Below are 23,189 nucleotides of genomic sequence, written 5' to 3'. Positions count from 1 at the left end.
ATCTTCCCCCCCGCTCCAACGCCTTATCTGCCGACGCGGACAATGTTGTGTAGGCGATTGAGAAGCATCTTAGCCGCATGGTGGACGAGTACGAGGACCGTTGGGGTCCGGTCGATCGCCGCGAGTTTGATGGCGATTTTACCGTGCCGCCGGAGCTGCGCAATCGCACCAATTCCCTCAATACCCTTTCCCTCCGGCTGCTGAACATCACGCGCTCCCGTACGTTCCTAACGCTTCCCACGATGGCAAACGGTGGCGTTGCTGGTGGTGGTGGTGGTGGTGGTGGCGGTAGCGGTGGTAGCACCAACCGGAACAGTATACACAGCTCGGTGCCGGATCTTAGTCGGTCCATGCCCAACACACCCAACTCCGGGCACAAACTTTCACTCGCGTCGTCGTACGATTCGGTGCTAGAGGAGAACGAGGGTGACAATCAACTGCCAGCGTCGTCGATGGGTGCGGGTCGTGGTGGTGGTGTTAATGGTGGTAGCAGTAGCAGAGGTGGTCCACCTTCCGCCATCAAGTACATCCACACCAACGATCCAGTGGTGAGCGGCAATGTGCACGTGAGACGCAAATCGGAAGACATGCTCTCGGGGAAGTCGCGATCGACGCGCGTACCGATCAAATCATTCCTCCACTCGAACACCCCGGTTGGATCGAGCTATTACGGTGGTGATTATGGTGGTGGTCCGCGTGGCACAACGCCGACCGGCCCGGTGGCATATTACTCCGACTCGAAAGATCGTGTCGTTTCGATCCGTGTGAACAATCAGGCCACCAATCGGAAACCGGCAAACATGTTCGAGGGTATGACAAACCGTTCCAACATACCGCAACCTTACACGGCAACTGGCGGCACGATGCCGCGCCGTACCTCCGCTGGCTGGGGACCGAGTCGTCTCGGCGACAACACGTTCACAACCGCCTCGGACGCAAACATTAACCGCCTGACTACGTTCAGTTCTGCCCGCGGTGGGCTACCACTTCCTGCGGCGAATGGTAGCGGCGGTGGTCGCAAAACTACGACACCCGGTTTGAAACTATCACCCTCGACTCCTGTGCTACTAGCACCGAGTAAGGATGATGATACGGTGGTGTAAGCTATCGGCTACGTGCCAAAGCCGAAAAGAGGCAAATTCAACAAAGAAAAACTCCCTGCCGCGTTTCAACGATGACGCATGTCCGGCCCGATCTTAGAACCGGATGGGGTGGTGTATAGCTGTGTCCGGATGATCGACCATTTCGCTACAGCCACACACTCGACCTTTTGTTTATCCTATCCTAATTCCCGAAAACTCCCTAGCACTCGAATCGAATCCAAGCCGCGCACACTCACTTAAACAGCATCATCAGGCAATCCAACGTGTGGAGCAACCTCGAAGGACGCCAAAGATGTGTTTCGGTCGTACTAACCTGCTACTACTACTACTACTACTAACCGCATCGTGAACGGGGAATGGCTACTAACCTTCAAGGCGATAGCAAACGAGCACCCCCCCCTTTTACTAATACATCTACCGAGAAGCACCTCGTGTTCTACCCGTAAGAAGAAAAAAAAACATAAGAAAATGTATGGGAGAGTCTTCGAAGGATGCGCAGACCAACCAAACCACAGTACCGTAGAAACATAATCCGGACGATACAGGATCGTGCGCGAGTCTAGTTTCTCTCTCCGGAAGTATACACACATTTTAACGGATTGCTAAGGACAGTATGGCCGTATGCGCTTCCATTACACCGAAAACCCCCTCCTTCCCCTCTTTGTACCTCCATTACCGTCTTCCGAAACGATGGTCGATTCTTTTGACGCCTGACACTATGCAATCGTCCGTTAAATCAATCAGGTTGGTGTTTTTTTTTCGATGTTACTTATTTTCTTTGCACCTACAACATGTGCCGCCCCACTACACTTGTGTTGTGCATTTGGTTGTTGTTGATTACCGTTCGTTGTTTGTTTTTCCTTTTCTTTTTTGGCCTCATTTGTGTTTCATACCATTTCTGTGTGTGTGTGTGCTAGTGGTTCATATTGTTTATTAACTAAGAACTCGTTTGTTTTATTATTGTGTTTTCAACCTGATCATTATACGGTACTGTGTGTGTGTTTGTGCTAATCGTCGTTTGAATGATAATGAGCCTAGAAATCGGAATATTGTTTACGCAGCGAAAAACGTGTCGGTAGTGATAAGCGGTGCATAACTGCAACATTAGGATTCATCGCGCATGCATCATCATACTAACACAAGCCACACCGTGATCTTTAGAGAGTGAGGACGCATTTGCCGTGCATCACTGCTGTGTGCTGGTAGCAATTTATCTCGCTTGTTTGTTTGCGTCTGGGATGTGATAAACTTGTGCAGATAATAGGCATCGTCGTCGATGGTTGTATGGTGGGGAGGCTGTACATTTGAAGCAGAAACGAGAAAACTCCCTTTGCCGTTAATAACCGGTATCACGTAAGAGATCCTAAAAAAAAATCTAACAATCGTTAAATCTAAGCCAGTCGTTTACATTGAGCACAGACTAATTAGTGAAAAAATGTTGGTTACCCTCTTGGCACACCTTGGCAAAAGCAAACCTTAGTTTCTTCGCGTAACTCTCAAGCGATTTTCAAGTAAAAAGCATACCAATTGGCCAGAAAGAGTGCACCAGAAGAAGGCCTTCCTCTAACGTTGGACTTTTCCTATCTCTCACGAGCCGATTTATGTCCCTAAATCTCTGTGCATAGCTCGGTGACAGATTATGTGGGAGCCAGATGATCTGGATCATTTTTATATTCGTTTACTCCTTAAGTGTCCTTGAGTCTTTGGTGCTAAGGCATCTAAGGAGATCGTTCAATCTTTTATATGATGTCTAGGCTAAGGTCGAACCATTTAGCATTAGGTTTGGGACAGGTTGGCTCCAAAGCATGTGGCTGCTCCCTCGAATAGCACAACACATTGATCATCTTTTAGGTCTTCTGTGAAATGCAAGGCAGCTGCACGATTCGCATTTCTGAACGCAATTAAAGCCATTGGAGCGAAGCTTGCTAAACGTGCTAAACGCAGGGTCTACTGGTAGACGAACACGAGACTTACCTTAGCGGAGCTTGATTTTCGTCTAGATTCATAATTCTTGAGACTCCCTATGAGGACTCGGACCCACGATCAGCTTATAAGAAGATCAATCCTTATCAATATTTACCGGGGGTGTCTTTGAAAGAGAGAATGCCAGGTTTCACTAGAAAGGAAAAAATGTACTAAAGAGAACGTGTTTCATGGAGACTACAAAGACACAAAGCGCATCGATGACCCTGATGAATAAGCTTCAGAATGTTGTATAGCTTAGGGTGGCCCAGAGGTGGATACGTCAGAAGCGCCGGTCTTCACACGGTAGGACCGGAGATCAAGTCTCGTCTGGACCGTTCCCCCATAGTGTGAGGACTGACTATCCAACTATGCGGTAACAATAAGTCAATAAGTCTAGTAAGCCAAAAATGGCAGGCATGACCTAAGAGGTCGTTAGGTCCCGAAAGAAGAAGAAGAAGATGTTTTTACCTTGATACACAAAGTGTAATGAAGAGGACGCTTTTGTCTTTCATATTGGACGGAGTTTTCTTTTTCTTTATTTCAGTACTGTTATGGCTATGCAATGGAATACTCTTATCAAGAATTGTGTTGTAAAACCGTGCGATGATACTGATGCGCCTCCCATTGTTTGAAGTTCACCGTGCCTTACTGGCCCCCAAACCCCTTGAGTAGCGAAGCCGTCCCGCACTGATCTCTTCTGGCTTAGAATCGCTTCTGAAGTGCGCACCGTCGGCTAGTTCCGCACGTACGATCGGCATAGACAGCGGTAGGACGTGTCGTTGGAGCATCCGTACTTGCATTTGCTGCACCGTTTGCCCTTCCGGTAGACGGGCCGCTCGTACAGATTGCCCTCGGAATAGTTGCATACCAGATAGTACTGTGTCACCGGAAAGCCTTGCTGGGTCCCTCGGAAGCGTACCATCGCACATCCCAAGTACTGCGTATTTGCGTGTATCATCTGTGTGAAGTGTCCTATGCCGGCCTGCATCGAGTGTTTGGAGTAGCGATCGAGCAGTTTCTGGCGACCCTTGCCATACTCCAGGAACCAGTGGCGTTGAAACTTTTCCAGCGCCTGCGACACGGTCACGTTCATGCCGTAGAACCAATTGATGGCGAGATTTTGGCCGACGGTACGAAACTTGCGCGTGTTCCGACACTGATCGTGCTCAAAGCTGCACGTTCGTGCATTGTATTCTGCCATACGGGCCAGCTTATTATCCCAGTGCTAAGTGGCGAGAGCGAGAGAGAGAGAGAGAGGGAGAAAGAGTAACCGATCGAGAGGGAAGATAGTGTTGTGGAAAAAGTGGGCAAAGATAGCTGACCAGAACTTACCAACTGCTCCATCGAGCTCGCTTCTGCGTACCGGTGAAAGTATCCACACGCAAGATTGTTCCGCAATCGGTTGTGAAACTCCAGTATCTGTGTCCGATACTCGGGCTTCATTTTGATCAGTTTGGGATCTTTGCAAGCGGGCGAAAACTTCCTCCCATTGCACACGACGTGACGGGCGCCAGGTATCAGTGGACAGAGCTCCTTCGAGGCAGCGCAGTAATCGAACGCCATGCTACCGCGACCAGTCGCCATCAGTAGCAACGCCCAGTAGATTGCCAGGAGTTGCATTTTGTCTATCGTAAGAACGCGATCCGTTCTGAACGGGTACTATCACTGTACTGAGACAGCGTTGCGCTTCTGATCCACTTCGAGTTCTCCTTTTTACGTGTGCAGCCACGAGAAGGTGTGCGGAACACACTTTACTTATGACACCCTTCGGGGATAACTAACGCACCCTGTTGTGCCTTGGATGGGTGCGTTCGCGAAAGCTAACGTCATCGGTGCAGCGACAGATTGAGACGATAAGATTGATAGTGGAGACGTGCGCCGCAAGACCGTCGAGAAGGTTAAGGCAGGGGGCTTTGCAGGTGTCGAAGGATAACCGACGGTAGCGGAATAGTGACACTTAACATTCAAGATCACCACTCACCACTACCCGTGCATATCGCAATTGCGTATCCGGCTGCCAAGCGCCCGCCGTGCTTTGTCAAATTAATTCCAAGCCATCACTTCCGTATCGGGTGGGTAGATGCGGTGACAACGGTGGGAGGGAGGGGTCATGAGTTCTGTTATGAAAATGACAAAGTGGCATGAAAATGATAAAATTATTGAAATGTCCAAACTAGTGTCTCATTTACTAAGTGATCGTGATCGACAAAACTAAACATGTACACCTGATCTCGACCTATTGGAATTCCGCGGAAGTAGAAAATTTGTGAGTCATGTTCGGTTGGCGGATGGGCAGCGCTATGGTTCATTCGTTTGGCTCAACCCACTTAACTTGTATGATCGATTACATGCGCGAAAGGTGCAGCACAATTGCACCTCACTCTCGATTGTGCGTGTGCCCCTGAGTCGGAATGCATCGGTGCACATTTTGTGCCGTGATGTAATCGGTGTGGGACCATTATGCATGTATGTACATGTTCATAAACGTGCATAAAATACTCATTCGTCACTCTGGCACCTCACTCTGCTATCACTGAAGTACGGAGTCATGTGCAAATGGGGGAGAATCGGTGGCGTGGTGAGAGATGTCAAATCCAGTAGGGTCTCTTCGGTAGACATTTGCCCAAAACCGACTTCATAAACTCGTTAGTGGTGAAGTTAGTTGGGAATCCTCACCTTCGACGTTCATTTTGAGTAATTTTCATCACATGAACCAGTTCATTTTGGGTGTTCCTGTATAACAATTCGCCCATCAGATGGATGATAACACTGGATAATAACCAGATAAAGCCTTGGTTGCCTCGCAAATGTCAAAGGAGAAGCCTACAGCGCACTGTTGGGTGATCCGCATCTGTCACCTATTCAATTTTTAAAATCTTTTACAAGCAGTGAGCAGTCGACTCTGTGAGGAAGTCGTGCGCTATTTACATCTATTTCCGTTCGGGATAAAACTCGCGCAGCACGATGGTGATGATGATGATGATGAAGATACCCACCACTATCCTGTACATTGGGTTTCACATGAACTAAACGAATGGGTGTTTGATCAATAAATTGACATAGAGAGAGGAGCTGGACCTCTGAGCAGGTTTCTGCCTGATGCTTTACACTTACTTACTTATCGAGCGCTACTTGGCCTGCTGCAACAATCCTCGATTTCTGTTCCTGTTCTGGCAGACGCATCAACGTCATCACTCCATCTCAGTTAGGGACTACCACGCCTCCTCCGTCCGGTGTGGACGGCCTACAAAGACTTAACGGGTTAGGTCAGCCGGTGTCATTCTCATGACATGACCAGCCCACCGGAGCCTGGCGAGTCTAAGAGCTCGGCATTGTAGCGGCTCCTCCATTGTCCTTCCAGACACATACGGGGCCAAAAATCCTTCTGAGCATCTTCCTCTCGAACGCGACTAGGAGGGTTTCGTCAGTTTTGGACAGAGTCCCTGTCTCAGAGGCGTATGTGAGTACTGGGACTATAAACGTTCTGTACAGACCCAACTTCGTCCGTCGCGACAGATATTGTAGAAGTTTCCTCAACTCAACATCAATCTTTTTGTCGGTGGTGACTTTTAACCCCAAGATAGATGAAGTTTAGGACGACTTCAAAGGTCTATCTATCTGTACATCTGTGTTTGTTAGCAGGACCGCTGGTGGTGGTGCCACCATCATTTGCGTTTTCGCCCGGTTAATCTTCAACCCGGGGCGGCCCGGTGGTAGATGCACACCGCAGGACCGGGTTTCAAGTCTCATCTGGGGCGATAGTGTGAGGGCTGACTATCCAACTATGCGGTAACAATAAGTCTAGTAAGCCAGAAATGGCAGGCATGACCTAAGAGGTCGTTAGGCCAAGAATAAATCATCTTCAACCCGAGGGTTAGTGCCGCTCGCTCGATCCTTTGGTAAGCTTCTGCTACATAGGAGAGCCGCAAACCAATGGTGTCTTGGTCATCAGCGTTTCTGCCAGGATCTGGATTGACTTATAGAAGATGGTCCCTGCAGTTTCCGCCTCCGAGTCACGGATGGCTCTTTGTAGCGTCAGATTGAAGAGAAGACAGGCAAGCCCATCTCCCCGGCGTAGGCACTTCTTGGTGGTAGCAAAGGACCCTGAGCGTTTTCCATCCACTTTCATCCTTCTATGTGATGTTGGCCATGCTGGCATAAGCGGCTTAAAATCTATGAAGAGATGGTAGTGGAGCTGCTGGTCCGCCATTTTCTCCCAGATTTACAGCATCGTGAAGGTCAGTAGTTGATTTTGCGTTTCCGGGATCCGTAGGCGGTATTTTATTGGTTCTCTAAAAACGGATGACAATCTCCAGACGGAGCCGCAGCTAAGAAAGGAGGTTAGGATTATTAGTAAAAGACTAATTTACGGTTATTACGGGTAATTTAGACTACATTACGGTGATGGATAGACGCTAGTCTCTATATACGTATGGTTTACAGAGGGTGCTTCCTTGTCGTGTCTATAAACACGTAAACACACATGTATTAGACTGCACAGCAATATCGTCCATTTGTTTTGTTTTGTTCGTTACTTTGTTTCGTTCTGTTGGTCGTAAGGTTTGAACGTTCCCACTTCCCAATTGTCTACTCTCTGTGTGGTATTGGATGCGTACTGTATGTTTTACTTTATTTCCCTAAAGACTAATGTTGTTTTGTGTTTCCTTTCTCCTTTTCCTGTTCGATCGAACCGGTTGCGTACGATCAATGGGCGACCCATTTCAACCGTGCACAGCGCCTCGAGGAAACGTTTGCCCAGCAGCTGGACGAGATGGAACAGTTGTACGGCAACAGCCTAGTGCCGATGCCACCGCAATCACCGCAGGCGCACGACCCGCACCCGCCGCACCTGCACCACCATCATCTGCTGCAGGTCGGGGGCTCGACGCGGAGCAGCATTTCTTCGTATTCCGATGGATTGGGCGCATGACAGGGGGCGGCAGGCTTCAGGGCACGGTACAACAGTATCAGCGGCACCGGAACGACGAGCGGTGGCGTTGGTGCGAGCGGCGGCGGCGGCAGCAGCAGCAGCAGCAGCAGCTTCCGGAACAGCAGCAGCTAGTAGTGTGGTCGATAGAGGAGGGCAACTGTTTGCTGCACCTGTGCTAGCACTTCCCTGCTGCTTTTCCGGGCCAGAGTTGTACCCCACCCCTGAAGTTCTGCCATAAGTTAAGTAATGGCAAAACTGTGTCTACAAAACCGAGCAACAAAATCAGTAGCTAATTGTTTTCTTATATGTGCCGTGGCAAAGAACTCAAACGCTGTAAAGAGAGCTGATAGTGGCTTCCGAGGAGGAAGGGACGGTTGCATCGAAGGATAACAGGATATATCAGGATGGAGTAGTAGTAGTAGTAGCGTTTGTAACAGAAGTGACGTCATGACACCCGGCGGCTCCATATAAGATACATCGGCGTTCAATGGCGCTGGAGCAGACTAGTGAAACCCATGCGGTTGAAGCACTGTAAATGGTTGGTACTGTCTAGTGTTATAATTAATTTTCCCCGCTTAATTAGTCGCGTACGGATTGGATTGAACGTATCAATAGCTGCAACATGTGTAGCGTAACGAAGCGACAAGCATTAAACCTACCAAAACTGAACCTTAATGTAACACGAACAATAGGGGAGGGGGATTCAATGGGTTTTTAAAACTTTAAAAATTCGGCTCATGCAAAGTATTGCTCCCACGTTTCGCTTGTGTGTACAATAATATTACTTACACCGCAAAAAAATATGCTGCCGTTGTTGTTTGCCAAAATTGTGTGGTTTTTTTTTTTATAAATATTTTCACCTAGCGGTGTGTCGGTTGTAAAAAGGTTTTGCAGGATGACGTCCTTTTGGGTGGTGATCGCACATGATCGCGGTGTGCGATTTCTTCTTCCAGTAGTAATTAGTTAGGGCAAGTGTTTCAGTAAATTTGCTTCCAGTAGTAAATGTGTATCAAAATTTTGTCTCACAACCCAAGCGGGCAGTGTTTCATTGAATTGGTTGGCGAAGATTGAATCCGGACCCTCTGAAAAGTAATACACCAACACGCGCGGTACACGGCACGGCCCCGTGATCAAATGATAGTTACGCATTTTTGTGGCGTAATCGAGCAGGAAGGTGTATTTTATTTTAAACGTTTAGATTTTAACGATAGTTTCCCTTGCACGGTCGGCCTGTCGACCGCTGCATCGCCTTTGGTATGTTATAAATGTGTATTTTTTTTATCTCTTCTTTCGTGTAGATATTTCTAGAGAGAAACCGGCGGAACACAGCGCACACGTATGTGGGTTGTGGTGTGTGCCCTTTGGTTTTATATTTCATTCAGCCTCTGCTTCTATTGACTCTCCTACCCGTAATGTGAAGTCTTTCACGTTGCAACCGTATAAGCAATATATCGAATCCCCGTATCGGTAAAGGGAGAGCGGTAGCGTTTAACGAGCTGATCCGAATTGTTTGCCCGCGATGGTCACAACGGGTTCACAAGTTCAGTTTGATGTACATTTGAAGAGCTTTTCATTTTAGTTTGTAAGTAGCTGCTACTTTATTGTACAAACAAAAGAACCCCATTAAATACACGCAAACCATACCTCCTTCGGCAAGCTACCCCGAGTGCCGCGCGTTGATCGGAATTCGGTGTGAAGGAATCCTAGTGTGTATAGTGTAGCGGTAAAGTTTAACACAACATTTACGTACATTTACGAAGGAATCAAGGAAAGGCAAAGGAAAATATAATAATATACACGCCACCAACCACCACCACCACCACTTCCTTCTACAGCACGAAAATCCCACGTGGAGGTGGCGCGTGGAAAGCCAACATTGAACTGAGTGATACACAACCGAATAGGATGTTTTTCCGTGATGCTAGACACGTATATATTATATAGACAAAACGGCGAGTAATCATTGCAGAGAGAGAGAGAGAGAGAGAGAGAGAGAGAGAGAGAGAGAGAGAGAGAGAGAGATGTGTACCGTATTTAGATAGTTTCAGCATAGGAGAATGGTAAAAGCAGCACGGTTAATTCGGTAATAGCAAACTGAATACAAGAAATGCGATGATGGCGATGATGATGACGATGAAGGTAGGCGATAGTTGGAAAGCGAAGGAAAAGTTTATTGTAATTGCAAGCTTATGCAATGGAGATCGGCTAAGAAGTATAATAAAATTTCTTATTTTTACTTTAAAAGCATATTTTGTGGAGTTTATGAAATTGAAAGAAAATGTTTACAAAGCAAATGCTCCGCTTGTAATGCTCGGTGCATTAATGTTATTTTAAGGAAAGAAGAACTAATTTCCTAAATTATGTTAATTCACCTAGCAACGGTTCGTTTAAATGAAGCGTTGGTTTCGAAATTAAATTCGAAATAAAAACGGCTTTCGAACATCTGGACAGCGCGGGTTTTCGAACATGATTTGTCAAACGCGCCAGTTTGACACATGACAGCTTATTTATCAACATGGCCCCCTAAAAAAAAAGTGCGGAATAATCGACCATTTGGTGTGTTCCGGCGCTCGGCGTTAGTTCGACGAGAGGTTAACGGTGAAGTGCATCGAAACGTAGTTACGGTAGCCGATTCTGCAGCGCTTGTTACCAATCCGTTGTCCGTTGATCCGGCTGCCGTTTTGAAACATTTGCAAGACGCTTGCGGTTAGTGTCGTGTGCCTCCTCGCTGCTGTAATCTGCGCGCAGGATTACATTATCATCGTAAGATAATCGACTCATGGAAGTTCATGTTGGCGTCGAATGAATGCATTGCGTGGCAAGCAGGAAGGCAAAATATAAAACGCATCGCTTGATGTTGTTGCCCTGTGCTGCGTGGAAATTGTGCGTTAGAAAGTGTGCTGTGCCCGGTGCTGTTTGCGGTAGGTTAAGGGTCGCTGGTTGCCGGAAAGAAGAGTAATGACGCGCCACGCTCTTTCCGTTGTGGTGCCTCAGGTTCTTGGACGATGGCGCCGACAAATGGGGCTAGAATTCAGTGCTGCTAGCACGATCTGCTGGCTGGCTTTCCTGGCGTTCGTCTGGTGCGGTGGTATGTACATCGTGCACACCCGGCAGTGCCATCTGCCGGCCTGCGTACTATTTGCCATCATGTACATCACTGTGATTTTTTTTTGTGTTCCTTTTAGCAAACAACCTTCACATGAACGATGGCGTACGGACGCAGGACATCATTGCTGGTGATGTGTTTTTCGAAATTTTAGAACCGTCGGCGCTGGAATATACGTACCGTTTGCGGCCAGCAAAGGACTTTGGCGGAACGTTCGGCATTACGTACAAATCGCCACAGGGCAAGCTGGTACCGGCAGTACCGGCCGACGCGTGTTCGACCAAATTCGAGAATGCCGATGATTTGGTTGGCAACATTGCACTCGTCGAGCGGGGGTAAGTTTGCTTGAACGGGTGCTCTACTCACTGTAAATGCATGTTTTTGGTTTGGCATATGTCTAAAAGCCAGGCTACATGATGCGAGATGCCAAAAAGATTTCGCTTAAAAGAGCGGGTTATGCGAAATCTAACCGTCAAAAAGATTTCGCCTCCTCGAGCTGAAACCTCGGAAAGATTTCGCTTCTCTCTAGCCCTCTCTGTCACTTCCCATGCGTTGCCATGGTAGTTTTCGGTTGAAGAGAGAGAGAGAACATGAAGTGCTCTAAACAACGCGGCTAGATGAACCGAGATGATTTTGACGGAAAAATTTTGCAAATCCCCCCCCTTTTTAGCGAAATATTTTTGGCATCTCGCATCATGTAGCCTGGCTTTAAGAATTTTAACTTGCATTTTTTGCATACCTCTACATGCATTGTGGTTCTACGCAAGTTCACAATGCTTGAGAACTAGTGATGGGAAGAACCTGCCAGTGACGTGAATTCAATCAGAGAGAATGAGTTAGATTAGTGAGTTAAATCTTACACTCACTCTGTAAGAATTTAATCCCGAGGAAAGATTTAAGTCTCCGTGGCGGCTCGCCACTCACTCACTACTTTTTCACTCACTCATCTCGTTTTAATTCACTCACTCAGTATCTTTTTATTTTCTCGTGAGCTTGATATCGCTTTGACAAATTGACGGAGAGTTAAATCACAAGTGAGTTGTAATAACTCTTCGCGATGACTTGTATCATCTGATTCATTGCTCAGATTTAATTCATTCACTCATTCTGACTCAATTTGTACATGTATATTAAAAAAATAATTCATGCTAACATTATTCGCGTGTTTAACGCATCCTCAACTAAACGCTATATGTATTCCCCTTGTACCTTGTAGCCATTGCTCGTTCCTAACGAAAGCCATCAACGTGGAAGCGATCGGTGGTGCAGCGATTATCGTGACCGAGTACGACACGGAGATCGATGACTTTGATTACTACATAGAGATGGTGCATGACAATACCGATCGCGACACGAACATTCCGGCAGGATTTTTGCACGGCAAGAACGGTATCATTATCCGGCAGACGCTGAAAAAGATGCGTCTGCCGTACGCGCTCGTTAACATTCCCGTCAACCTCACCTTTATACAGCCGCACATGATAAACCAACCTCCCTGGTTGCCATGGTGAGTGCGGGTACACCACTGTGGCGCATAAAAACACGCACTCGTAGACGGCGCAACACTGAGCGCCAAACAAACCAGAAGGCAATGTGGTGGTGGAGCGTATTGCTGCTGCTGTTGGAGCAAATGTTAGTAGCGTGGCTTGTATCGATGGTGGGGCTGCATACGATTGTGGAGGGTGGTAGTTCACCGGTTACCACCACCACCACCACTACTAGCGTGCAACTTGCACGCGCACAGCTAGTCACCGCTCGACGTATGCAACCGTTCTGGACCAGTACCGGATTATGTCCGCCCGAGCCACGAAACGCAACCGGCGCGTTCCTGGTGTCGAAAGATTCGTTCATGAACTTGGAGCTGATTGGTTCGCTGCCGAACCGGGGCCTAAGCCATGTGCGGATACATTGGCTGCTTGAGCTTCTTGAAGTGTAAGTGTGTGTGTTTTTTTTTTCGCCGTGTTCTATTACACCCTCGGGACGTTTGTTGCAATATTATTGGCTAGAAAATAGTGAACAAAAAAAAAAAATCTAACCCCTTTCTGATCCTTAACGTTTATAGTTTGACTAACAGGCCTTGCAAAGGGCTATTCATGTTGTTTCGTATGAGGTAAAGAGATGTGTTTCCCCCCTATTCGTTTGCGAAGTTTTGCGAAAAAACAGAAAAGACATAAACGGTAACGGCAGATTGTGATAACCTTTGTTGTAAAATATAGACTCTTTTAATGAAAAGGTATTGTTAAACCCGTATCTAAGCTATAGTTTGAAAGAAAATCCAGCAAAACCCATCTCCTCTGTAAATGTACTTACTTTTTTTGTACCATTATCTCTCACATCTCACATTTGTTACCTTCTTGTTTCATTCCGCGAACGCAGTGTCCGCGAACGGGAACAGTTTTATTTTAACTTTACCAGACTAGACGCCATCCTGGACCATCTTCGTCTCGTTGGGCTGCATCCGGGGTTCGAGCTGATGGGTGTACCGAAAGAAAGCGATCCTCCAGCAGTGGCGCTGGTGTCGCGATCTTATCCGCCGAGCTTTTGGACGGACATGGTTCAGCAGCTGGTGGGAAGATATGCAGGTAAGAGCGGGGTGGTGAAAATACATACGGCCGCATTGAAATGTGCTTTTTGTCCTCTTCTCGTTTTCATTAGCCCGGTACGGTGTGCAGTATGTAAGCAGGTGGCGATTCGAAACGTGGAACGAGCCCGACTTACGGAGCTACAATTTGTTAAACTTCACCGTGAACGGTAAGCTGTGGTTTGTGTGTGTGTGTGTGTAGGTTCATTCATTAGTTAAACTATAACAAAAGAAAAACGTTACCTAATTTTAGATTACCTTTCCTACGTCTATGCCATCCGGGATGGTTTGCGCGCAGCGGCTCAAAGGTATGGAATGGTAGCCCCAAAGAGGAAATTGTTCCCACTGTACGGGCCAGCGGGCCTGTTCAAATCGGTCCAACATCATCCGTTTTGTTGGTCCGCGGTAAAGGCTTGCAGTGCGAACATTACGCACGGCTGCCCGTTCGACACGATCACGTTTCATCGGAAGGGTAGCGGCCGGTGGGCCTCGGAAGTGCTGGACGGTGGACGTGAGCTGCTGGAGGATGTGCTGAACCGTTTTCCGCCCGTCGGACGTCTTAAGTTTGCCAACGAGTGAGTATAACGGGAGAGTGCCATCATTATAACGCTGTTTCCGGCGAAGGAGTACAATATAGGCACACACACACATGTTGTACGGGGCGCAACTGTTGTGCAAGTGGTGTGAAAGTTCACGGTGAAATGAGTGCATGAGTATTTAGGACATAAAAGGAATATTTGAATTAACCGACAGTTAAGTAAAAAATTGATAAAAAGTTATTATAAGTTGTCATGAAAGCTTGTTAAAGTATTCATTAGACATTTTATCAGATTTAAAAAAAAACTTTTACAATGGTTTTAATAAGTTCAATTCTAATTTGAATCAATACTGATCCATATTTGGGCACAGTCTGAATAGATGCCATCCCCACTCACGGGCACTCTTTTTCACAAGTGAGTTACGCAAGAGTTTATCTTTTTCGGACTTTTTGCTACAATTTTTTATTTGTTTATTTTTTATAATTATTTTAAATTATTATTACAACAATTTTTAACACTTTTGCTTAACTTTTACCTAAATTTAAGGTTACTCAGTAGCGAAAAGTGAGTGCCGTGGGTGGGGGGGAGGGGTATCTATTCAGACTTTAGCCCTCATTTTTGCAACGGCTTAAGTCTGAATAGATGTCCCCCCACACGCGGCACTCACTTTTCGCTACTGAGTTACCCAAAAGGGTATATTTTTCAGACGTTTTACTGTAAGCATTTATTTATTGGCTAAAGTCTGAATAGATGCCCCTCCAACTCACGGCACTCACTTTTCGCTACTGAGTTACCTTAAATTTAGGTAAAAGTTAAGCCAAAATGTTAGAAATCGTTGTAATAATTATTTTTAATAATTAAAAATAATTAATAAATTATAAATAAAGGCTAAAGTCTGAATAGATGCCACGCTTCCCCAAACCCCCCCCCCCCCCAAACACTCACGGACACTCATTCTTGCAACAAAGTTACCTAAAAGGGTATATTTTTCAGACTTTTTAAGTGTAAGTATTTATTTATTTATTATTTTTAATTATTATAACTAATTATTACAACGATTTCTCACATTTTGGCTTAACTTTTACCTAAATTTAAGGTAACTCAGTAGCGAAAAGTGAGTGTCCTTGAGTGGGGGAAGGGGGCATCTATTCAGACTTTAGCCTTTGCAACTGAGTTGCTAGTTTAAATTTAATTATTTTGTCCTATCTCGTCATGTTCTCATTCCACTGTGCACTTCCACGAAAGCTTGTGTGCGAGTGTGTTCCATGCAACTTGTGGGCCTTTTCTACTCCCTAGCCCGGTTCCGAACTTTACATCTGTTCTTTCATCTTTACTCCCCATTTGTTGTCCCCTTCGTACTCCACCACCCAATCCATTTAAAAAACGAGCGCTTCGTGCCTACCGTTTGCCTAGCTCACTTTACCACTGACGCGTCTTCAAATACGCAGCATCTACCCACCGCAGGTACTACTATTCCATGTACGATGACCATTCTCAGTTAGCAATCAGTAACTTTCTCGCCAATCACTTTGAAGGGTTTTTTTTGGTAGACCCAGCTGGCTCTGCTTCGTCCCTCCCATCGGGACTCACGGCCATCCCTTCTGACGCCCATTAACTCCACATGAACTCCATTCTCATCGAGGAACCCGTAGTACTCCCCGCACTCGCTCAGCTGAACCGTTCCTTCTCTCCCGGTCCCGATGGCATTCCCTCTGCAGAGCTGATTGACTCTGGAGAGGTGTTGGATCGCATAGTGATGCGCTAAGTCTAAGGGCTCCAAGTCTGTGATCATCCACTCTTCACACCTTCCCATCGTCCACCCAACCTAACCCCAGCATGGTCACATGCCTAGACGCTCTCTGTCCCTGTCGAATCTTATGTCACTTGATTGCTGGTAGACAGGTGTGCGTCATTAACACGGACATCAAAGCTGCTTTCGATTGCTTTCCTAATCCACTGTTTCTGTGGATCTGTTTCTTTCTGAAGGACCGCACTGACAGGGTAAGGGTCGACGATGTGCACTCTGATCCTTTCGTATGCAAGTCGGGGGCTCCTCTGGATGGTGTCTTAGGGTTCTATATTGTCTTCTTTTTTCATCTCGGACTGCACCAGGTCTCTTCCTCCCCAACGATGTCCGTTGTATACTGACGATATCAAGTCGTCTATCTTCCAGTGTCCTCGTCTCAAGACATCCTTTTCCTATTGGTTTGAGGCTCTCCTGTGTAGCAGAAATTTATCAAAGTATCGAGCGTGCGGCACAGAACCTCGCGTTGGAGATTAACGAGGCAAAAACCAAAATGATGGTGGCACCACCAGTGGCCCTGCTAACAAACACTGATTTATGCAGGGGTGATGTACAGACCGCACCTTCGAAGTCGTCTAAAACTTCACCTATCTGGGGTCAAAAGTCAGTACCGACAACAACATTGATGTTGAGTTACGCGCAAGGGTGCTGGCTGCCAACCGGTCATACTACAGCCTGAGGAAACTTCTCCACTCTAAATACCTGTCGCGACGGACGAAGCTGGGACTGTACAGACAGAACATTTGTAGTCCCGGAGCTCACATACGTACCTCTGAGACAAGGACTCTGGCCAAAACTGACTGACTATCCAAAACTGAAGGACAATGGAGGAGCCGCTACAATGACGAGCTCTACGCGCTGTACGATGCTCTCACCATCGTGCAGCGAATTAGACTCGCCAGGCCCCGGTGGGCTGGTCACGTCATGAGAATGACACCGGACGACCCAGCCCGTAAAGTCCTTTTAGGCCTTCCACGCGGACTGAGGAGGCGTGGTAGGCCCCAATTGAGATGGAGTGATGGCGTTGATGCGTCCACCAGAACGGCCGGGATAACGGATTGGCAGACGACGGCGCTAAACCGTGTGCGGTATCGAGGATTGTTGCAGCAGGCCAAGACCGCAAAGCGGTTGTAGCGCCTGATAAGTAAGTAATCTCGTTAGGCCGCTATCATGGTAGGCAGCTATATAGTTACCAGTTCTGTGGCTCACCACTCGCCACGAGTCACTTTGGTAAAGGACCTTGGTGTGTGGTGCGATGGCAAACTGTCTTTCAAGCCACATATCAACTCAGTCCTCGAGCGGTCCAGCAAATTGTTGGGTCTCAGCACCCGAATGGCGTCTCAGGACCGAGATCCGTTGTCCTTGAAGGCTTTGTACTGCTGCAGGGCCGTCCTATTTTTGGACTAGGCCGGCTGTCGTTTAGTCTGCAGCAGGTTGGCGAGGATACGGCGGAAGTGTACAAGAATCGCCATCAGGCGCTTCCTAAACGACCCCTGTGCTGCTGCTTCTCCATACTCGGTGCGGTGTCAGTTGCTGGGACTGCCATTCCTTGTAGATAACATTGACTCCCCTACCCTCCTGGGGACCATTCCCATTTATGTCCCATCCTACCGCTTGCGCGTTCGCCTAGAATGATCCTTGGGGGCGTGCGCAATCGGACTTCCATGCTGTAGGTGATTTGTTTGACCATACTATGTCCTTTGCTTCCTTTCTCCCATAACATGTCCTTTGCTACTTACATTGTATCTGACGCTACTGTAAAGCCCCCGGAGGCAACCAGTATTAAACTAAAAAAGCAATAATAGTTACGATGCTTCATTGATTCGATGGTTTTTGCTGTTTGGCGTTGTTGTTGTTGTTGCAGCGAAGCCGATCCCGTAGCCGGATGGTCTAGTGGTCGCCCGTTCCAGGCGGATGTACGGTACGCGGCGATGCTGTTCTCCATCGTCACCCAGCACTGGTCAGCAATCGCAACGCAGGCCAACGAACTGGGACGACGGTTGCACTTTCTGTCGCACGATAATGCGTTTCTCAGCTACTATCCGTACGTTTTCGAGCAGCGTACGCTCTTTGCACGGTTCCAGATGAATCTTACCAAGCCGCCGCACGTACAGTTCATCGCCAAGCCAGTGTTTTCCGTGCTCGGACTGCTGGCAAACTTAGCGCCAGTCGCTACGGCCACACAGTTTTTGCCCGGAAACATCTCGTACGTCCTGTCGGTGGATGAAGGCTCGCAGTATGTGTGTCTGGTGGCATCACGCTCAAATGATAGTTCCCCGCTGTGGGAAAAACGATCGTACCTTAACATAACCATCCCGGTCGATATGGTTCGGGGTGCGCGTGCTCACCCGGCCATGGTTCATCGGGTAAGCTGCCTTGTGGAAGGGATCCAGGATGGACGCAACGATCCGTTTCGATTGTGGCAGCTGCAAGGCAGGCCAGCGTATCCGACGACTGACCAGCTGGCTGCAATGCGCGAAATGCAGCTTCCGAGCGTGTTGCACGCCGAAACTCGTCGGACGGTACAGTTTGGAACGTTGTCGAAAGGTATAGACATTTCTCTAAGCTTGCGCGGCCCTTGGATTGTCAGCGTGAGATTGTGCAGCGCCGATTACGCCCCTCCTGGCCGGGTGCACAACGTGCGCGTTAGAACCGTGTTTCGCAACGAGATTATAGTTCATTGGCATATCTCAATCGGGAACAAGCAACAAAATCGGTAAGTAGGATTTTGTTTTGTGTGAGGGAGAGCGGAAATTGCTGATTGTTGCTCTGTTCGTACTGATTTCAGGTGTATTCAAACGTATGAAGTGTGGTTCAAAGCTACAAAGCTAGAACGAGTGGCGGGGAACGGGCGCAAGGAAACCGGTACACCGCAGGGCAGATGGCGTCACATCAATGCTGCCAAGCATACACCCTTCATGTTTTATCAATACGCGCGCAACATCCGTTCGCCTGCAGCAGGTACGCAAGCTGCCTGTAAAGAAGGTAAGTGCTGTTTGGCGGCTAAGGAGCCGAATTATAGGTCCACGAGTTGTATGGGGCCACAGGTGCAAGTGCAAGATTTTTTATCATTTTTATCAACTAACGTTCCATCATATTCTGCAGTGATTTTAAAAGAGATCAGCTTCTGCAGATTAAAGATGATTTGGGCCACTGGGGTCTCTTTCACCTCGCGCACCAACGAGAATGATTTACGCGCGCGTATTGGTTTGGTAAAGGACACGAGAAGGCCCCCTCGTGACCAAATTTGTTAGGCACTGTAGGATTTACGCCTAAGCGTATGCAATCCGCAGTACTCGTTGCGAAAGCTTCACAGTGTGCTTTCAGTGTGGTCAAAAATGGTTGAATAAAGTCGAATGAAATATTGCTTATTATTCGATTAAATCCCCCTCCCTCCATCCTGACCATTTAAATTGGCTTACAGGCGCTGCGTAATAATTTTTGGTTACCAATCCAATCAGGTTTACAACATGCACGGTGTTCCCGGACTGTAACGGAACATTGGTTTGATGGATGCTTGTTGTCGGGCATAGATATTCCGAAAAGGAGGGAAAATAAGAATAATAGCATTTCAAATCACTTTTTACAATGTATATTATCATGCTCTACTCGCTGTCTATTAACAGTATTAAGGAACAATGCACAATGTTTACATCAAACGAGTTATGACCATACAAAAATCCCACAGTGCAATAAAAATGACAGGCCACAGTGCTGCACACAAAAGATTCTAGGGGGGGGGACCTTCTCGAGTGTTTTATCCACATTTTATATATAAAGCGTTAGTTAAATTAAAATCATTTTGTCCTATCTCATTAATGTGTTCATCCCACTGTGCACTGCCACGCGAGCATTGCGTACGACTGTGTTCCATGCAACTTGTGGGCCTTTTCTTGCATATTATCCTATTTTTTCTTTTTTACATATTATCTATCTATTTCTCAATTGGTGAAGCCATATTAAGAAGAAACAAAACTTTGCTGGTGTTTTCTCTCTTCAACAGTATGCTCTGACTTGACTGGATATTATAAGGTGCGAGCTGTAGATTTGTTCGGTAGGAAAGGACCATTTTCAAGAGCAGTTTACTATGAGGCAAACGAGCTATAATAGTTAGAGTAGATCCGGGTCGCGTTGACCATTCTGCAATGCTCTTACAAGCCATATTTGATTAGGGTGACAACATTTCTCCTGTATCGAAGCCTACAAAATCTACCATTTGCATTACTTTTTGAATTTCTTCTACCTAAGCGGGTGATTATGGGACAAGATCTGGTGCAACAACTATTAACTCTTGGTAGTATCAGCAGTATCTTCCACGATGGTGTACTCGAGTACTTTGATGGTTCTCTTATTGCAAAGGAACTCTTCTTATTCGATCTCTACTTGCCGATCATACATTTCCATACCGAATGCCTTCGCTCATTGTTCGAAGGTCTGCAATTACCTACAGTTGTGAAACTGTAATCCGTAGCTTGGTCTCCGGACTCGTGAACACAAGTGCAAACAAAACTGCCTGCAGTGGTAGTGAACAGATAAAGATGTTCCATCTCCGGAGTGGTAAGGTGTTGAGCGCTCCAGAATGCGGAGAGTGTACCGGTCAGCGGACTGGTGATAGCTAGGACGTTCGGACCAATGTGAGTACAGGCCACACACACCATTCCCACAGCCCTTTCCATCGCGTCCATTAACATGTATAAGTCCGCTTGCATATGGGCACCAGCGCAATTTGGTTTGACTTGAGACAAGAGAGCTGGTTGGAAATGATTAACACCAACTCCATCCACGATCGGATAGGAAAGACGTGTTAAATGCGGCAAAGCGTCCAGTTGAGGAGAGGTAATTCCCAATGGCGCTAACGTTTGCACCAAGCTTCTTCTAGCTTACGAATTGTGTCGTAAGTAAGGTCAATCTGCAAGGAATCCTGCGACTGTCGTCTGTCGATAGCGTCCAGGGAAGAACGAGTGTGTCGAACTATTTTTGACCTTTGACAATTGATGCACGCTTTGGTTCATCCAGTTTCATTCATCTTCATTCATGGATGGCCAGAAAAAATCGTGAGGAAAGTCATTTTTTGATGCTCTTATTCCGTGATGTGATAGTTAATGGATATTATCGAATGTGGTTTTTCTTAAACTTTCAGGGACAAATATTTATTAACTCAGTTTGTTCCATTATCACTAAAGAATTCCACTGTCTTTCTGATTCCAGTTATTTCTTTTGTTAGCTTTATGAATGTTTTCCATTTTGACGATATGTTAGCACATTTAGAAAATTTGTGCTCTAATGTTTCTACCTCGTTGCAATGGGAACATTTTTCCGTGTTGGATAAATTCATTTTATGGAGAATTTCATTGTGAGGTATTTTTCCGTGTATTATGCACATTTTTCCATATTTTGTCCCACTTTTTCAAAGGATGCGTTTCGCATATACTAGGTCTAGTTAGCTTAGTTAGTAGATATATGTAAATTGTTTTGCTGGTGGGTGTCGTTCTCAGATTGATTGGTTTATATGCCGCTTCTAGGATTACTGCTTCTTCAGGGTTTCCGAGAAGAACTAACGATGTGCGAGCCATTTCTGGGCAATGGCTAGGATGAAGTAAACAATTGTCAGGTAAAACTGGCGATCTGTTACCCTTTCTGGACTATGGCCAAGTTGAACTAGACACAGGCTAGGTTGAAGTGGACGATGGCCAGGTTGAACTGAAATGTCAAATTTGAAACAATTGCTGAAGCGTTCGCAAACGGTTGGGGTAACGCTTTATTTTTAACAAAATAAAAAAAAAGGTAAAAACCATATTATTTGTAATATTTTTTTTAAAGGATATTAATTGAAGAGAACGCTTCAATTGCAACCCAGCTCGTATGTAATTATAAAATTATTATTTCTGCGCTTTGAACATGTTTCAATGCTCAAAAACAAATATTATTGTTTTGTAATGTTGTTTAAATTTTACCTTTTGACAGAAGATGACAGTTGAAGTTTATGTTTATAGTCAATGACTCGAATTCTTTTATCTTTTGTTTTGCATATTTTACAGAAAAATAAAAAAATACATTGGAAAGAAAACACAACGTTATTAAAAAAAATATTTGTTTTTGAGCATTGAAACATTTTCAAACCGTAGTAAATAATAATATAATTACATACAAGCTACGTTGCAATTTAAGCGTTCTCTTTCAATTAATATCCTTTAAAACAATTAATTACAAAAAATATGCTTTTTACCGGTCATTTTTTAAATATTTTTCAAGCGTTACCCCAACTGTTTGCGAACGCTTCAGCAATCGTTTCAAATTTGACATTTCAGTTCAACCTGGCCATCGTCCACTTCAACCTTGCCTGTGTCTAGATCAACTTGGCCATAGTCCAGAAAGGGCAACAGATCGCCAGTTCTACCTGGCAGTTGTTTACTTCATCCTAGCCATTGCCCAGAAATGGCTCGCACATCGTTAGTTCTTCTCGGAAACCCTGCAATGCAGGGTATATTTGAATTGGTTATGTTGGGAGGATTGTTTAGATTTTCTAAAGCCATTTTTGAGAATGTAGTGATGTCCTTGTCGCGAATATACCTATCTATCAATAAAGCTTTGCTTTTTAATTCTGGCATGTGCAGGCCAAGTCCGCCTTGGTTTAGGGGCAGAAATAGAGTTAGCGCTGGAATTCTAAGCTTTCCTCTGTCCCAAACAAATCTGGCTAGTTCTGCCTTAATTTTGCTTATGTGAGAGTTGAGCGGTTGAAATATCGACGCTATGTACCAGAGCTTGGGAAGAATGTAAGTGTTGCATATTTTAACCTTCTGGATCGAATTTAGATGACGGCTTTTGTTATTCCAAGCATGGTATTTTAGTTTTTGTATTGCTTCTTCCCAGTTTATTTTCCCCATTAGCCTTATGTCGTTCAGAAGCTTAACTCCTAGAATTCTCACGTTTTTGGTGGTATTTATCCAAGAGATTTTAATATTGTTAAGATTGGCTGTATAACCAACCTCTGTTTCTTTGCATTTTGCCAGATTTAGCTTTGCTCCTGCTTCTTCTCCAAATTTAAGTATCGCTTCTTTTGCCCTGTGAAGTTTATCTGGAGCGGACGATATTACTGAAATATCGTCGGCATATACCGTAAGGCAATCGTTTTCACCAGCACATATTTTTTCAAGTTCCTGT

At 46.0% G+C, this 23,189-nt stretch overlaps 4 protein-coding genes across 16 annotated transcripts in view; 3 read left to right on the top strand and 1 right to left on the bottom strand.

Moving 5' to 3' along the window:
• LOC118506060 (serine/threonine-protein kinase 10-like) overlaps window positions 1-9,284 on the top strand; it is a 52,142-nt gene extending 42,858 nt beyond the window's left edge. For 8 of the 11 annotated variants that reach the window (XM_036042707.1, XM_036042711.1, XM_036042705.1 and 5 more), the window contains one exon: window positions 54-1,103. In XM_036042707.1, the coding sequence (XP_035898600.1) occupies window positions 54-1,103 (1,050 nt within the window). Of the gene's footprint in view, window positions 1-53; window positions 1,848-7,803 lie in introns of those variants that run through there. The other 3 variants (XM_036042713.1, XM_036042712.1, XM_036042702.1) reach the window with 2 other exon arrangements.
• LOC118506063 (antigen 5 like allergen Cul n 1-like) lies at window positions 3,568-4,847 on the bottom strand. Its single transcript, XM_036042716.1, has 2 exons — window positions 4,401-4,847; window positions 3,568-4,293 (listed from the first exon to the last, which is right to left on the bottom strand). Exons 1-2 carry the CDS (start codon window positions 4,686-4,688, stop codon window positions 3,802-3,804), a joined length of 780 nt encoding a protein of 259 aa, XP_035898609.1. The 5' UTR covers window positions 4,689-4,847; the 3' UTR covers window positions 3,568-3,801.
• Window positions 9,285-10,493: 1,209 nt separating the features above from the next.
• LOC118506064 (PRADC1-like protein) lies at window positions 10,494-13,340 on the top strand. Of its 2 annotated transcripts, XM_036042718.1 has the most exons (4): window positions 10,504-10,919; window positions 10,993-11,086; window positions 11,184-11,439; window positions 12,321-13,340. In XM_036042718.1, the coding sequence occupies exons 2-4, from the start codon at window positions 11,017-11,019 to the stop codon at window positions 12,613-12,615; spliced, it is 621 nt and encodes a 206-aa protein (XP_035898611.1). In that variant the 5' UTR covers window positions 10,504-10,919; window positions 10,993-11,016; the 3' UTR covers window positions 12,616-13,340. The 2 variants fall into 2 exon arrangements, with proteins under 2 accessions (XP_035898610.1, XP_035898611.1); XM_036042717.1 differs by having other exon boundaries at window positions 10,494-11,086.
• Window positions 12,611-21,380, top strand: LOC118506061 (alpha-L-iduronidase). 2 transcript variants are annotated; one of them, XM_036042714.1, is made up of 7 exons: window positions 12,611-13,036; window positions 13,481-13,686; window positions 13,760-13,855; window positions 13,939-14,260; window positions 17,893-18,744; window positions 18,817-19,013; window positions 20,032-21,380. In XM_036042714.1, the coding sequence occupies exons 1-7, from the start codon at window positions 12,696-12,698 to the stop codon at window positions 20,133-20,135; spliced, it is 2,118 nt and encodes a 705-aa protein (XP_035898607.1). In that variant the 5' UTR covers window positions 12,611-12,695; the 3' UTR covers window positions 20,136-21,380. The 2 variants fall into 2 exon arrangements, with proteins under 2 accessions (XP_035898607.1, XP_035898608.1); XM_036042715.1 differs by having other exon boundaries at window positions 12,661-13,036; window positions 19,983-21,380.
• Window positions 21,381-23,189: the final 1,809 nt, after the last annotated feature.

The sequence above is a fragment of the Anopheles stephensi genome, chromosome 2, assembly GCF_013141755.1.
Source record: "Anopheles stephensi strain Indian chromosome 2, UCI_ANSTEP_V1.0, whole genome shotgun sequence".
In the NCBI taxonomy this organism is placed as follows: domain Eukaryota; kingdom Metazoa; phylum Arthropoda; class Insecta; order Diptera; family Culicidae; genus Anopheles; species Anopheles stephensi.
This window is presented reverse-complemented; position numbering and strand designations above follow the sequence as displayed.